Below are 13,701 nucleotides of genomic sequence, written 5' to 3'. Positions count from 1 at the left end.
GTGCCTGCGGAGGGCGCGCTGGTCCCGCGGCTCCGGTGGAGCATCCACAGGCATGCCTGCAGGAGGTCCACCCGAGTCATGGGATCAGCGAACCCTCCACAGTCATGCCTGTGGGAGGTCTGCTGGTCCCGCGGCTCCGGTGGACCTCCCGCAGACATGACTGCGGAAGGTCCGCAGGAGCTGCCTGCCACCCTGCCGGCAAAATGCCGCCCCAAGCGCGCGCTTGGCGTGCTGGGGTCTGGAGCCGGCCCTGCCGATATAGCAGAAATACTAAAAGAGAGATTAGGAGAGGCCTATCCCTGAATTCCAGCAATGCAAAATTAAAAAAACAAACATTTTAAAGAACTATAAGGTAGATAAATTCTGACTGACTTGTATTGCAGAATCTCTTTTGGCAGAACTACTGCAGCTATCTAGCATATACTTTTTAAAAGGGAACATGTTTGAATCCAATATCAAGTCAAAAAATTGTCTTTGCAAGTGGTGGCTAATTACAACAGTGAGTGACTCACCAGCAAGTGCACCGCACTGTGGCTATGTGCAGCATGGCCAGGTTCCCCCTACCCCCCCATACACCTGTTGTCCTGACCCACTGACAGTCCCTTTTGTCTTGTGACTTGGCCCTCTAGTCAGGTCACTTTTGGTCTCATCCTTCCAGGTAAGAAAAGGTTTTCACCCAGCAGTCCTAGGATCTCAGACCAGGTTGATGGCCCTGGTCTAGGCCCAACAGTCCTTCTAGCCCTTTGTGTCTGAGGTCTTCCAGTTAGTTTTCCAAGCGATGTTGCAGGGAAAACCAGTCCATCCCTCTACTCCAGGTTCTGACTCAGCTACTCTTGTAGCAAGTAGCTGAAGTATCTGGTCAGACATCTTGCTTCTTCCATGGACTACTTCCTATGCTGGCCCACCTTCTTCTCGGAGGGTCATATTCTCAGTGGGGGTCTGCTCTGGAGCAAAACCCTTAGTCCTCGTTCTCAAGGCCACAAAGGAAAGGAAACTAATTTAACATAAATAAAGAGCAGTACCAACTTCTCTGTCCTATCACGATCCTCCTGCCATTTGTCCTATCACTCTGTGCCCATAGGTAAGGCTGTGATTTAGTCACGGAATCCGTGACTTCAGCCACCGCCGGCTGGGAGCCGCAGGGTTTAAATGAAAAATTAGGGAAATCAGGTTTCAGAATGAATCTCTATGCTTATCTCATCCTATAAATACTGTATATAGGAGTCATTACAGGCTACAGATTTACACTGCTTCCATACAACAGAATTAGTGGTCCAGAAACCAGCAAGCACAAACTGGGAGGTATCAGCATCAGTGTTACGGACATCAGCAATGGCCCTTGTGTACTCCGTAGCTGAGTACTGTGCACTGGTAAGGACCAGAAGTAGCCATACTCAACTTGTTGATGTCGAACTAAACACTGCAATGCAATCACTAGAACCCTGATGTCGACCCCAATACCTGAGCTGCTGCTGTCACACATTGCTCCCTCAGTCATTTGCTGCAACGCCACAATCCTCCGGGAATTCCAGAGGATCATGGAAAATGTACGTCTTCCCATCTACCAGGACCATAACATCATCCTTCATCATCACCTGAAGTCACCTAAGCCCTTTTGGACCCACACATTTAACCTTCAATAATGCAACTTCAACCCTGATGAAGCTTGGAAAGCCAAATGGAGTTCACAAGAAGTCACAAATAAACGCCTTATGAGAGACCTGATGCAGAAGATCCCTGGTTTTGATCTCCCATGAAGCTCGTGAGCTACTCTAAACCATATCCACACAAACCATGGTAGATGCGGATTTCTTGTCACAAATAGAAAATTAAAGACTCTCCAATATGTGACTGTGGTCACCCAGAACAGACCATGGATTATATAACAACTCACAAATATGAAGGAGGCATCACTGTAATACACTCTGCTACTCCAGATGCAATTATCTGGCTTAACCATCTGAACGTAAAATTATAGCTGTTGCTCAACATTTACATCAGCCATATGAAGAAGAAGAAATGGATGATAACTTCAATTTTAACTATTTCCAAGGCTCTGTTTCATACCAGCCCATTTCCCCGAAGTTTTTAAAGCGGTGCACAGGGTGCAACTGCAATTGATTGTCAATGGTTTTTATGCCAGTAAATCTTTACATAACCCTTTTAAAGGGTTGGTGCTCACATTAAAACCAACAGTGAAGGTGGCGTGTGAACAAGTATTTTAATTTACAAAGCAAATTAATAAGAAAAAACATTTTAATGCAAGATCATAATTAAGAGAGTGCCTAAATCAAATGACACAAATACAGGTCACCTCACTCATCACTAGCTGACCTGAACATTACAACCACTGGCATAGCCTCACTATGGACTGTTGATCTGATAATACAACTCAAGAACCTACTGTGATTCAACACAAAATGAAATAATCAGGAATCATATTTAAGAAGTTGCTTCAAGACAGTCTGATAGCACTGGCAAGGCAATATACTGCCATGCAGACAATTCTGGTTCACAACTAGACATGGGTCTCTTGTTCTCCTAGCCAGTGGAGAGTGACTACATCAAGCCTCCTAGTGAGTGGGATCATGCCTGTATGCAGAGCACATCTTAATGAAAGTTAAATACCAGCATTCCCTTCTCAAAAAGGAAAGCACAGTCACCTCGTGATGGGACTGGGACAGGCACAGCAACAGAACAAAAAGGGATTAAAATATAACATCCATTAAAAACCTAATGCAACCTTTATTCTCACAAAATTACCCTAAAGGGCAGTCTGCATCCTTCAAATGAGAATCAATTAGCATATAATAATTATGTAGGAGTGAATGAAAACTTCACCCATGTTCTTGTATTATACAAATATTTAGATGGCATTTATGACTGTACTGTCATTCAAATACTGGCTACTACAGAAATAAGGATTTACTTTAGAAATTTGATTATCTTCTCTTTTCTGATACACACTGTTCTAAGTAATGGGACTCTATTTAATATCCTTTCTCCCATTGTGTCTGTGCCTTCTGCAGTGTGAGGTCTCATCTTAATGTCACCGCATATCTGCTTACTGGACATTTTAGCAAGACCAAAACTATAGCTTTCTAGAAAAAGGAATCCATGCTGACATCAGACTGCCAAAACTAAATGAGCCATGTTTCTGTGGCTCTCATTCAGCAGTATATATGTCCAACTACCACACTGCATGTGCTGCTTTTCGGAGGTCCCACACTGTAACATACAAGTTGAACATACTTCTACTGTTCCAGGCCCTTAATTCAGAGATAAAGCAAAACATACTAACTAATACAAATTCTACTGCTTTTCCAAAGCTAAGTGAGGACATCCTTTTCTAGAATATGCTCCAGCCTCATAAACCTCTTCTGTAACCATGTTGTTTGGACTTTGAACAGATATGAATAGTAGGAAGGAGTACAAGAGTTTAAACAGTAGCAATAGAATAGTATGTCATGATGTCAGAACATGCTCTGCGATTACCTACCATATTTATGAGACATATGTATTGCTCAGTGCTATCACATACTCCTCATCCAAAATTGTGTTGGCGCACACAGATTCTGCTCTGAATAAGAAAGGACCTTCATCAGACAATTATAAAAAAATGGTTATTGCACCACAAAGTGGCAAATTAATTTGACATTCTTGAATCCTCAAAACATTTTTTAAAACATTAGAAGAAAAGATCTATATGGGAAAACAAAAGTTAGTGTTTTACTCTGAATATATAGAGCCACTAATCCTATGAACCTACTAAGCCCTTTCCATTTCCCTGGAGACAGTGGGAAAGAATTAAAGCTATTTTATATAAGAAAAGCATCAGTCTGCCTTCCTGAAGGGGGGGGCAAAAAGTGGGGATCAGAACTGTATAATATCTTACATTCCCTGTGCATGTGAAGGGGATATTAACAACGTTCTTTTAAAATACTTTCTATGATCTGTAAGAAAGTTTGTGTTGAAGAGAGACTAATCACTAAGAATAAATCAATACCCAAAGATGGGAGGAAATAGTCTGGCGGATGTAGATATTCAGAGGAAAGTATGATATGCCATTTCTTCCCTCTATTACACCCAGGACTATCAGTCAGAACAATTATCAGAGGGGTAGCCGTGTTAGTCTGGTTCTGTAGAAGCAGCAAAGAATCCTGTGGCACCTTATAGACTAACAGACGTTTTGCAGCATGAGCTTTCGTGGGTGAATACCCACTTCTTCAGATGCAAGAAGTGCATCTTGCATCTGAAGAAGTGGGTATTCACCCACGAAAGCTCATGCTGCAAAACGTCTGTTAGTCTATAAGGTGCCACAGGATTCTTTGCTGCTTCAGTCAGAACAATGAAATCTTAATAGCAGTTGAACTCTGAAGGAGAATTATACATTTAGTCAAAATGTTTAAGATTCAAATCTAGCATAAGATTATTCAGGTACTACAGCATGAAGCATTCTTTTGCCAGAAGGGGCATCAAAAACTTCACATTCAGCTTATAATGGTCTTGAAAACACAAGGGTATGTCTTTTTTGCCCATGTTGTACATGTGACTATTGCAGAGGGGCCTTAAATCAACCAAAATAAGTTTTCTGTGCCTCCAATATGTAAAAATTTAGCCATTCACTTGCTGAAGATTTGGTAGTTTTCTTCTCTCAGTTTTGTGAGTTAAATCATGTTACCTTTTAAATTTAAAGTGCCTTAGAACCCTGTTTAAAACTGCATCACATAACAATTTTAATAGAAGCAACGTTGAGGCCCTCTCATGAAAAGGAATTTCCCATATAAATTGGCAGAGAAATGTCTAAAAACCTACTCATCATACCTTATATTGGATTTAACTTGAAATTTGACTGTTTGATTCTTTACATTAGCTACAGCAGTCAGTATAACTCCAGAGTTAGAAATATGCAACGAGTAATAATGAAACACTAGAAGGATTTCATAACCTAAAAGTTTACTTAGTATTTACTAGTCAGAGGCCAATACAAAAGACAAGGGGAAATCCCACCAATTAGATTCAGGACAATGTGGTGGGGAGACTTCTCGTTTAGCTGAAAGACACCCTACTTCAATCTAAATGGAACCAGAGTGTGTGGAGACAGAAAGATAGGTCTGTTACTCAATACCTTCCCTTAGGGTCTATTTTTTGGGTCCTGTTCCCCTATGAGTAGCTCTGGGCCATGTTTCTGTTCAGAGTATTCATTAAATCATCAACAGTGAAATATATTCTTGTCAATTTCATTGCCCTCTGCAAGGTTCTGACTAACAACAGTGAAAACTAACAAAAGGTCCATTTCCCTCTCTTTTAGAAGGCTATTAGCAGCAGTGTCATGCCTATGCACTCAGGAAGACAAACATTGTTTTATATTTGGAATGCTTCCCCTCTCTAACAAATAAACAAAAACAAGTGAAAATTTAAATTCTGCAGAGACTGGTTTATCCCTCCATTCCAATTCAGACAAAATTTAAGTGTCTTTAGCAAGTGGATTTTTCAAGCACCTTAATATCAAACATTAGCCAAAGCTTTACCAGCTAGCTGTTTCAGACAAGAACCACATTTTGAAATATTTTTCTCCATTTCACTAGTTCAGTACAACTGTTTCAACATTTCCATTAAAGTATCAAAAGGAGTAAAACAAAACATTTGTGTTTATACTGCTACTCTAGCTAAACTTGCTTGTCCTCCAAGAATGCTTACTCTTGCCTACTAAAAGGCAAGCACACTCATAAGGCCACTATTACACTGATATTAGACAATTAATTCCCTTCTTTATTTAACCACTTTTACAGATCACCCTCACTATAAATCATACCGATGCCATGTATTGCTAATTTATTTTAGGAAACAAATAGTAACCTAACTGTAAGACATATCTTCAATAGATAAATACATACTATTTACATATAAGGATAGTTTTAATAAAATATTCTTATAATATGATGCTCCCATGAAAAAAGCACTATTCATCAATAATTATAATAAAATACGTCATATTTGTATGTTTTTATACTTCTTACCTCATTCAGTTTATATCTAAAATTCTCTCCTCTCTGAATCTCTCATATAACAATTAACTTTTTGTAAATATAACTTAAATCGAAGAGAGAGCTTAAAAAGGACTGAAAAATCCATTAATATTTGTAATATTGTATTTCATTTTTAGTTGAAGGAGGTAGAGTTATCATGTTACTCTAACTCCCAGAATACTATAACCAGTAGCAAGGAGTAACAAAGTAGCAGCAGCAACAACAAAAAGATGAGATTTACCTGCAGTTTATAAAGGGATTAACTTATTTTTCCTAGAAATATGATTTGAAGCTTCTAGAAATGTCAAAACTTAAGTAGATTTCAGGATAATAGGAAATTCAATTGACTACATTCCCCTATTAAGTGATGTTCAGGCAATTCCAATCTGTTTTTGGAAAGACATTTAGGCCCCATCTCAATCAAATAAATGCAACTAAATTTTTATTTAGTTAGCACTGTTAAGCACAGAAGAACACAGTTATTGTTGATTTATGCTACAAATTCCATATGCTAGTTTGAAATGTACAAGTTACTGAGTGTTGATGATATAACTGTTAGAAGATCAAATGGCGCTGCTAAAACAATCTTTTGGTGGCTTAAAAATAAACAGCAAATAATTTCAGCATTAGAAAGCAGCTCCCCAGAAGTAAATCCACAAACAAGCATGAAGCCAACATTTCCCTTTGGAAGATTCTCAAGTCCAAAAAGACAACACCACCACAATCTTTAACACATCCTAGTACAGGCCTCTATTCAGATTTGTGTTTAACTGCTGTAAAAATGCCAACGCAACAGAGACTTCACAGACACATATACCAACCCAAGATAGTGGAAACTGAGGACCCATACATCACAGCACTGACATATCCTCAAAAGATGTGTGCACAGACAAAGACACAAAAAAGACAGAACCCAAAAACAGCAACCAAGACTTTTCCCTCTTCCCTCTCCTTCAAATGCAAATGCATACCTGATTTCCAGAGTGCTTCCTCACACTAGCTCCAGTAAGATAGAAGAATAAGCCAGGACAGGACTCCAATCAGCAGCACAGTGATTTTCTTTTTATAACAGAATGAAAGGATACAGCCTTAAAGCTCCAGTCTGAGTCCCGATTGCCAGTATCCTCTGAACAGGATCAAATGCCAAGGCTGAAGGCTGATAGGGGAAACCATGGCGTACGGTCTAACAAGTCAGAACAGTGAAGTAACGGTGGGGTCAAGCAGCAGACCAAAAATAAATAAAATCAAGAGTGTATTAGGAGGAGGTGTTCAGTTTTAATTGCACTTCAGTAAGGAAACAAGCATTTAGGAAAAAAGATTTGATGCAAAACAGCACTTTAGGCTGAATTCATTACAGAAAATTTCTGGCAGAGAATCTATTTAATTCATCCTTGAACATGAAATAAAAGATTGTTACTGAAAATGGATTTGATTTTTACCTCTTTTCTTAAAAAAAGCCACCAACTACTTCCATTTCATTTTGTCCCTTCCCCTATTCTCTGGCTTCTTGTTTATAGCTGTGTACAAGGCATTTGACAATTAAAATATGAGATGTTTCCTGGGAAGCTTGACAACACAGCCAGCACTGTAGATTAAACTATTACAAATCATTAGAACTGCTCTTCAGAGAGACATCCCCATTTCTCTCAAGCAGGACACAGTGCATCCTCTCTCCAGGATAGCATTTTAAAAGAAATCACACATCCTCCCCAAAACCAAGACTTAATATTGAGCTATTGGAATGGCTACCTTTTTTGACTAGCTAGGATTTTAATTACTACTTGCGCAGTTATCAAATTAACTGTACTGTAGGTCAATAATTGATTCAAATTAATGAATTGTGCTGTTTCACTGAATGACTCACTTTTCACACAAAAATATTAATATAGTGATCTAACCTTGATCACAGCTATGCAAATGAAAAAAATAAAACCATACAAATGCTAGCTTTTCTATTTAAAAAAAACTTACATTAAAATTACAAACATAAATATACAGATCCCAGTGTGGTGATTTAGGACCTCAAAAATGCATACACACAGGTTTTACTTTAATGAGGTTAAATAGGTTATGTTAAAACAGCCATGCCTCTCAACTTTCAATAATTTTGAAAGGGATAAGGGATTACAGTGTAAACAAGGCCATTTAACTCAACACTGCTTTTTCCTTTCCAGATCCCTTACCTCTTTTAAATTGCTGATAAAAATGCATGGCACACTAGATAAAATGTAAAACAATATACACAAACAAGCCCAACCAAACAACAAGTAGGCCCTGGATGTTGTAAAGATAAAGATGGGTGTTAATATTCAAATTAGTTTTTATTCCTCTTGGTGCAGCTGCTGGATTAATTTGCTGCATCATCCTTTTATAAATGTATAGACCTCAACTGCAATAATTATACCAGCAATGAATATTAACTTCTCTCTCACCTCACATTGAGAATATCAGAAGTGTCTGCTTGATAACAAACGCCAACAAATTCAGCATAAACGTCTACAGCCCATTTTAGGTGCAAAAGGATAAATGCACTTCCAAATAATGTGAAGGGTTAGGTTACCCATACTTCCAGTCCATCACTCAAATGCAACAGCAATCAGATTTCTATTATACCCAGGTACCATTACTCTCCTCCCTACTTTCCACTTTCCCCCTCCCCAGCTTAGTCTGAACAGACAGTATTATGTGCATGAAATAGCCTAGAGGCAAGAGAATCAATCCAGAAATTGTCAAGGGAGGGAAAAAATGATCAAGCAAACCCTTTATAACTCCCCCAGCATTCCCTCCCCATCCCTAAAGAGTGGAGGGGTTCAGATAATTGTAGGTATTGAAAACCAAAGAGCCCAAAGCCTGCAGAGCCCATCATGGCTCCATTATCTCCCCCAGGGCTGCGAGCGGGGCTCCTGGCTGCAGTCTTCACCTTGCAGAGCTGGAAGTGCTCGGACTGGAGCGTCTCCGGGATGTCGCTCTCCCGGTTCCCGGACTGCTGTTGTTGCGAGGAGGAGGAAGCCGAGGAGGAGGAGGAGGAGACCGCTGTCAGGCCGTCCAACACCTTCCTGATGTTAAATTTCCTCATGGTCTCGGCGGCGGCGCTCCCTCTTCTTCTGCCTGCCGCCGCCTCCCCCTTCCCGGGCGCTCCCCGCCGCCTCAGCCCCCCGCGCACGGAGAGGGAAGCGGAGAGCCCTGCAGCGCAGGCGGTGCTAGGCGAGTGGTGCTGTCCAAGCGGGTCCCCTCATCCACAGGAGCAGGGACCCAGGCAGGCGGGGAGCCCCTCAGCCGGCAGGGGAGCAGAGCTCCTAACGCAGGGGGAAGCCTGGGCGCGGGGCGGAGACGGGGCACCCCTGGAAGGTAAATCTGCTCCCCCCCCGCCTCCTCCTCTCGAGGCCTCGGGTGACCCCCTCCCCCCGACCTGGCCCCCTTTCCTGCAGCTGCCGAGGCCCCAGACGCGCACACAGCCTTGGCCCCGCTCCGGGCCCTTCCCGTTGCCGAGGCCCCTGGCCCCCGCCGGAGGCTGCCTCTGGGTACAGCGGCGACGTGACAGCCCCTCTCGCCCAGCCCGCTCACATAGCGGTAGCGGCGGCCGCGCTGCTAGCCCTCCATGTGCCCGGCCGCCCGCCGCAGTCCCTGCCGCTCACGCTCGCCCTTCCCCGGCTCAGCAGCCGCCGCGCGTCAATTTCAGTGCGGCGCGTGCCTCAGGAGCGAGCTCCTGGCTGCTGCTGCTGGCTGCCGGCCCGCCCCCCAACCACCATCCTCCGGCCCCTGCTCCAGCCGCCGCCGCCGCCCCCTGTCTAGCCCTCTCGCCCCACAACGCGGAAGCACAGCGCCCGAGAAGCAGCTGCCGCTGCCACTGCTGCTGCCTGCCGCCGCTGCCTCCTCACCCACCCAGCGGCGGCTCTGTCGAGCATGCGCGCAAAGGGCGCCGGCACCCGGATGTCAGAGTCCCTCTCCCTACTCCTGCTCTGGGGGGAAGCTTGACGGCCCGGGGAGGCCACCCCAGGAAGGGGTGCACGGGGGTGGTGGTGGTGGCGAAAGGCACCGTCTGAGCACAGGCAGAGCCTCCCCCAGAGGTTGTGGATGCCTGCTTTGAGTCCTCCGTGCAAACACCACAACAACCTTCTGTCACTCTGATGTGGCACCGGGGATCAGATGGCAGGTGTCGAAAGCCTGTGGTTCCTTCCCTCTGTGTCTGTGTGGTATCAGTGGTTCAGCCATACCCACAGGTACTGGGGTAAGGCACTCATGGTTTAACCATACCTAGTTATGGTCATGGGTGGATAGCAGCTGTGGTGAAGCTGCTCACTATCTCTTCATAATTAACCCATCCACCTGGGGAGATGGACTATACCCCCTGATGCTACAGATCTAGGTGCAGATTTAAAAACACTGCCACTTGATCTCAAGAAGGAGCTACCTTAACAATGAACTTCCTTGTGTTCTTAGGAAGCAGCAATCAGCCAATAGCAACATGATCAGAGATCAATGGCAAAATTGTACTGTTCAAATCACTGAGAGCAGGATTGGTCTCAGAACTATTTACAGAATAGCAGCTAACATTTTTGCCGAATTACATATATTTTCGTACTACAGGTGCTTCACTGGTGTTCAAGGAAATGTAACCTAGAGCATAATGGAAGCTGGTTACAATCTTAACTATGGAGGAGCTACTGTTTCTCCATAACAAGTAAAGCAACTTAAATTACCATAATAAAGTATTGGTAAGGGCTATCCATCCTCATTCTATAAAGCATAAAATGATTGATGAGGTTAGGAAGACATTTCCTTTCATGGGTGCTATTTCACAACTGAACAATTTAGATAGGTGGAGCAGAGTTACACCTTTCTTTGAAATATCAGACATTGGCTATTGTCGAATACAAAATATCAAAATAGACTATTTCTCTGTTGCAGTCTGATAGTTCTTATCTCTCACTAGTGGGTCATATACCCAACCATGAAGGGTAATGTCATTATCCTTGCCTCCAACATCAATTCCTGTATTTAAAAAACAAGTTTTAAAATATCTTCTGAAATGCAAATCATCCCCAGGTCTTCAGTTAGTGAATAAAGAGGGAAAATCTATTATAATTATGTCTTATGAGGAAAATAATTTCAGGTCATAATTGCATGCATGCAATCCTGGTAATGTTAGCCAGTGGCATTACCTATCTGTAACAAGAATACCTTAAGAATAGCATTAGACCAACACACAGCACTTTCATAATATCTCTACATTATACATAGAATAGAGGTTTATTGGGGAAAAGCACAATAAATTTAAATGCACAGCTTATATATATATAAAGGTTCATCTTAGTCAACCTGAATGTGGCATAGCAGGGGGGTGCAGGTGTTGTATAACTTGGAAAGATTATCTCATGGATTCTCCATGGCATCTCTAAGGTAGCAGAAATGAAACTTCTATTCATTTTTCCCCTGGGATTATTAACTCAGTAAGTCAGTTTGGAGCTGTATGCCAAGCAGGTCTATGTTGCATGAGTAGTTGGGAAAAGCTAAGATAGTTCTCATAGTTTTAGAAAATGGTTGACAGTCCTTAACTAAAACAGTTGCTTCCTTACATTACCTGTGAGAAGAGAGAGTTGAACATTGGAGTTCCTCAAATCACTCTCAAAGGAGTGCTCTCAGTTGACCCAAGAGATGGCATGAGTCTGTTGGAAATATTTAATAGAAATAGGCTTAGATAAGGGCCAGGATACATTTTGTATAAAACATTAATGTTTTGTTGTTTTGTTCCTGTTTATAAAACAAATTCTGTTCCTTTTCTAAAATATGTAGGTAGTTCCAACTCCTGTTTTATTATCCATTGCTCTTATACATTGTTAGTCCATATTTTTTAAGTTTTAGTTTGATTTCCTCCATCTTCTGACAATTGTTTATACTATAAACAATAAACTGTTGCAAAGACTTAGGCTCATAAGTAATTTTACTTTAGGGTTGTGAGTAGTCCCATTGTGTTCACATTGACAGCCCTAAGCCTGCAAATACTTAACCATGACCTTAACTTTACTACCGTGAGCAGTGCCTTTGAAGTTAATAGGACTATTCACGTGTTACGCTCTGATGCACCCCAGAATAGCAATCTAAAAACACAAAAAAAACCTGAAGCAGGACACACAGGTAACTTGTCAATCAAAACCTGTAATAACCATGAACTGGTGAAGTCAGCAACAATCTGAACAAAACATGATGACAGTCTGAACAGCAGGTAGGTAGCAGGAAAACAGGAAGGGGAACAGGAAGTAGGAAGCAGAAAGGCAACACACACACACCAGTCATCACATTACAGTAGTAAAGTTAAGAATATGCTAAAGTGTTTGACAATTTGAGGCCTGTATAACCATTTTTCCTACTATAGTCACCTTCATTTCCTGACCCTCTCTACTGTGTGCCCTCCAGTTATGTACTAGTGTCTTTAAGTATATGGTAAGGTCTTTGGAGCAGAGACTGTTTTGCTGTGTTTTTAATACAACACCCAGCACAAGAGAACCCTGATTCTGACAGGTGTCTCTCAGAGCTACTGTAATACAAATAATAAATTATAATATATGCAGTTGTTGCTATTTTGTGTAGTACTGTAGTCTTCCCCCCCACCCCCCGGCCTCTATGACTGATGCCTTTCACCAACTTGACTCTTCCTGCTACCTTAACTTCAGCTCCCATTGAAGTCAATGGCAAAACTCCCATTGACTTCCATGGGAGCAAGAGTAGGCCTTTCATTTTATAGTGCAGCAAACATCTTCCTTATCTCTTCGCTCAGGCTTTAGTTTCAGTATTTCAAAGCTTCCTCCCTCCCTGCTCCTCTTACCCAATAACCACATCCTCTCTTTGCAAACTAAACTGACTCTGCCCAACCTCCTCCTTGTGCCTTACTCAGACTTTTCTGCCCCTGATGTCTGAACTCTCTTTCCAATGTTTGACACTCCAGTCCCAGTCAGGGACATCATTTGCTATGGGGCCAGAGGGCAGTTATCCCACCCGCTGACTTTGGTTTGCCCCCTCTCCAGATTTTTCATAGCTCCGTATGCTCCATTGGGTCTTCCACTCCTCTTCACCCAACTCTGCAGGATATAATGTAATCATATATAAAGCTCCACATGCTCCACACAGCTTTGACCACCCCACCCCACCCCACTCTGAATTATTCTGAAATGATGCTCCTGGTCCCAGTCCCAAATCTTTTACATGGCTGGGGAAGGGGCAACCAGACCAGGTTTCCTGCAAGATCCTTGGGCTCACCCCAACTGTCACAGAATCTTGTGGCTTGGTTGCTACGGCACCCTCTGTTGAAGTGAGCAGAATTTCACTCAGCCTAACACTGCATTTTAATGGGTCTTATACATTCCCCATCTGTTATTATGCCATATGGGGCCCCTTAGTTTTACTGTCTTCAGCTAAAGACTCACTTGTCTGCTGCCCTTGGAAAGGGAAGAAGGAGCCCTCTTGCTCAATACTGAATGCTCCACTCTTCAGTTATAAGAACTCAAACTTTTCTCCATAATAAACTGAAGCTTTTATCTCAAATTTTCTGTTCCTAGAAAGGGACTCTCCTTCCATGGCCTTATTTATATTTAAATCCCCAGACTACTTTTAATTATAACATTCTTTATTATGGAAAAATTCTGCTGTACTGGTATAAATCTGAACTAATGCCTTG

At 42.2% G+C, this 13,701-nt stretch overlaps 1 protein-coding gene across 10 annotated transcripts in view; it reads right to left on the bottom strand.

Annotated features, from left to right (window-relative positions):
* STXBP5 (syntaxin binding protein 5) overlaps positions 1–13,289 on the bottom strand; it is a 212,370-nt gene extending 199,081 nt beyond the window's left edge. For 5 of the 10 annotated variants that reach the window (XM_045009866.1, XM_045009868.1, XM_045009869.1 and 2 more), the window contains exons 1-2: positions 8,950–9,766; positions 7,115–7,212 (exon numbers count right to left, since the gene is read on the bottom strand). In XM_045009866.1, coding sequence (XP_044865801.1) covers positions 7,115–7,212; positions 8,950–9,105 — 254 coding nt within the window. In that variant the 5' untranslated portion in view covers positions 9,106–9,766. Of the gene's footprint in view, positions 1–7,114; positions 7,213–8,949; positions 9,768–11,610; positions 11,696–13,229 lie in introns of those variants that run through there. The other 5 variants (XM_045009874.1, XM_045009875.1, XM_045009870.1 and 2 more) reach the window with 5 other exon arrangements.
* Between the last annotated feature and the right edge of the window lie 412 nt (positions 13,290–13,701).

This window comes from Mauremys mutica, chromosome 3 (genome assembly GCF_020497125.1).
Source record: "Mauremys mutica isolate MM-2020 ecotype Southern chromosome 3, ASM2049712v1, whole genome shotgun sequence".
NCBI lineage: Eukaryota > Metazoa > Chordata > Testudines > Geoemydidae > Mauremys > Mauremys mutica.
This window is presented reverse-complemented; position numbering and strand designations above follow the sequence as displayed.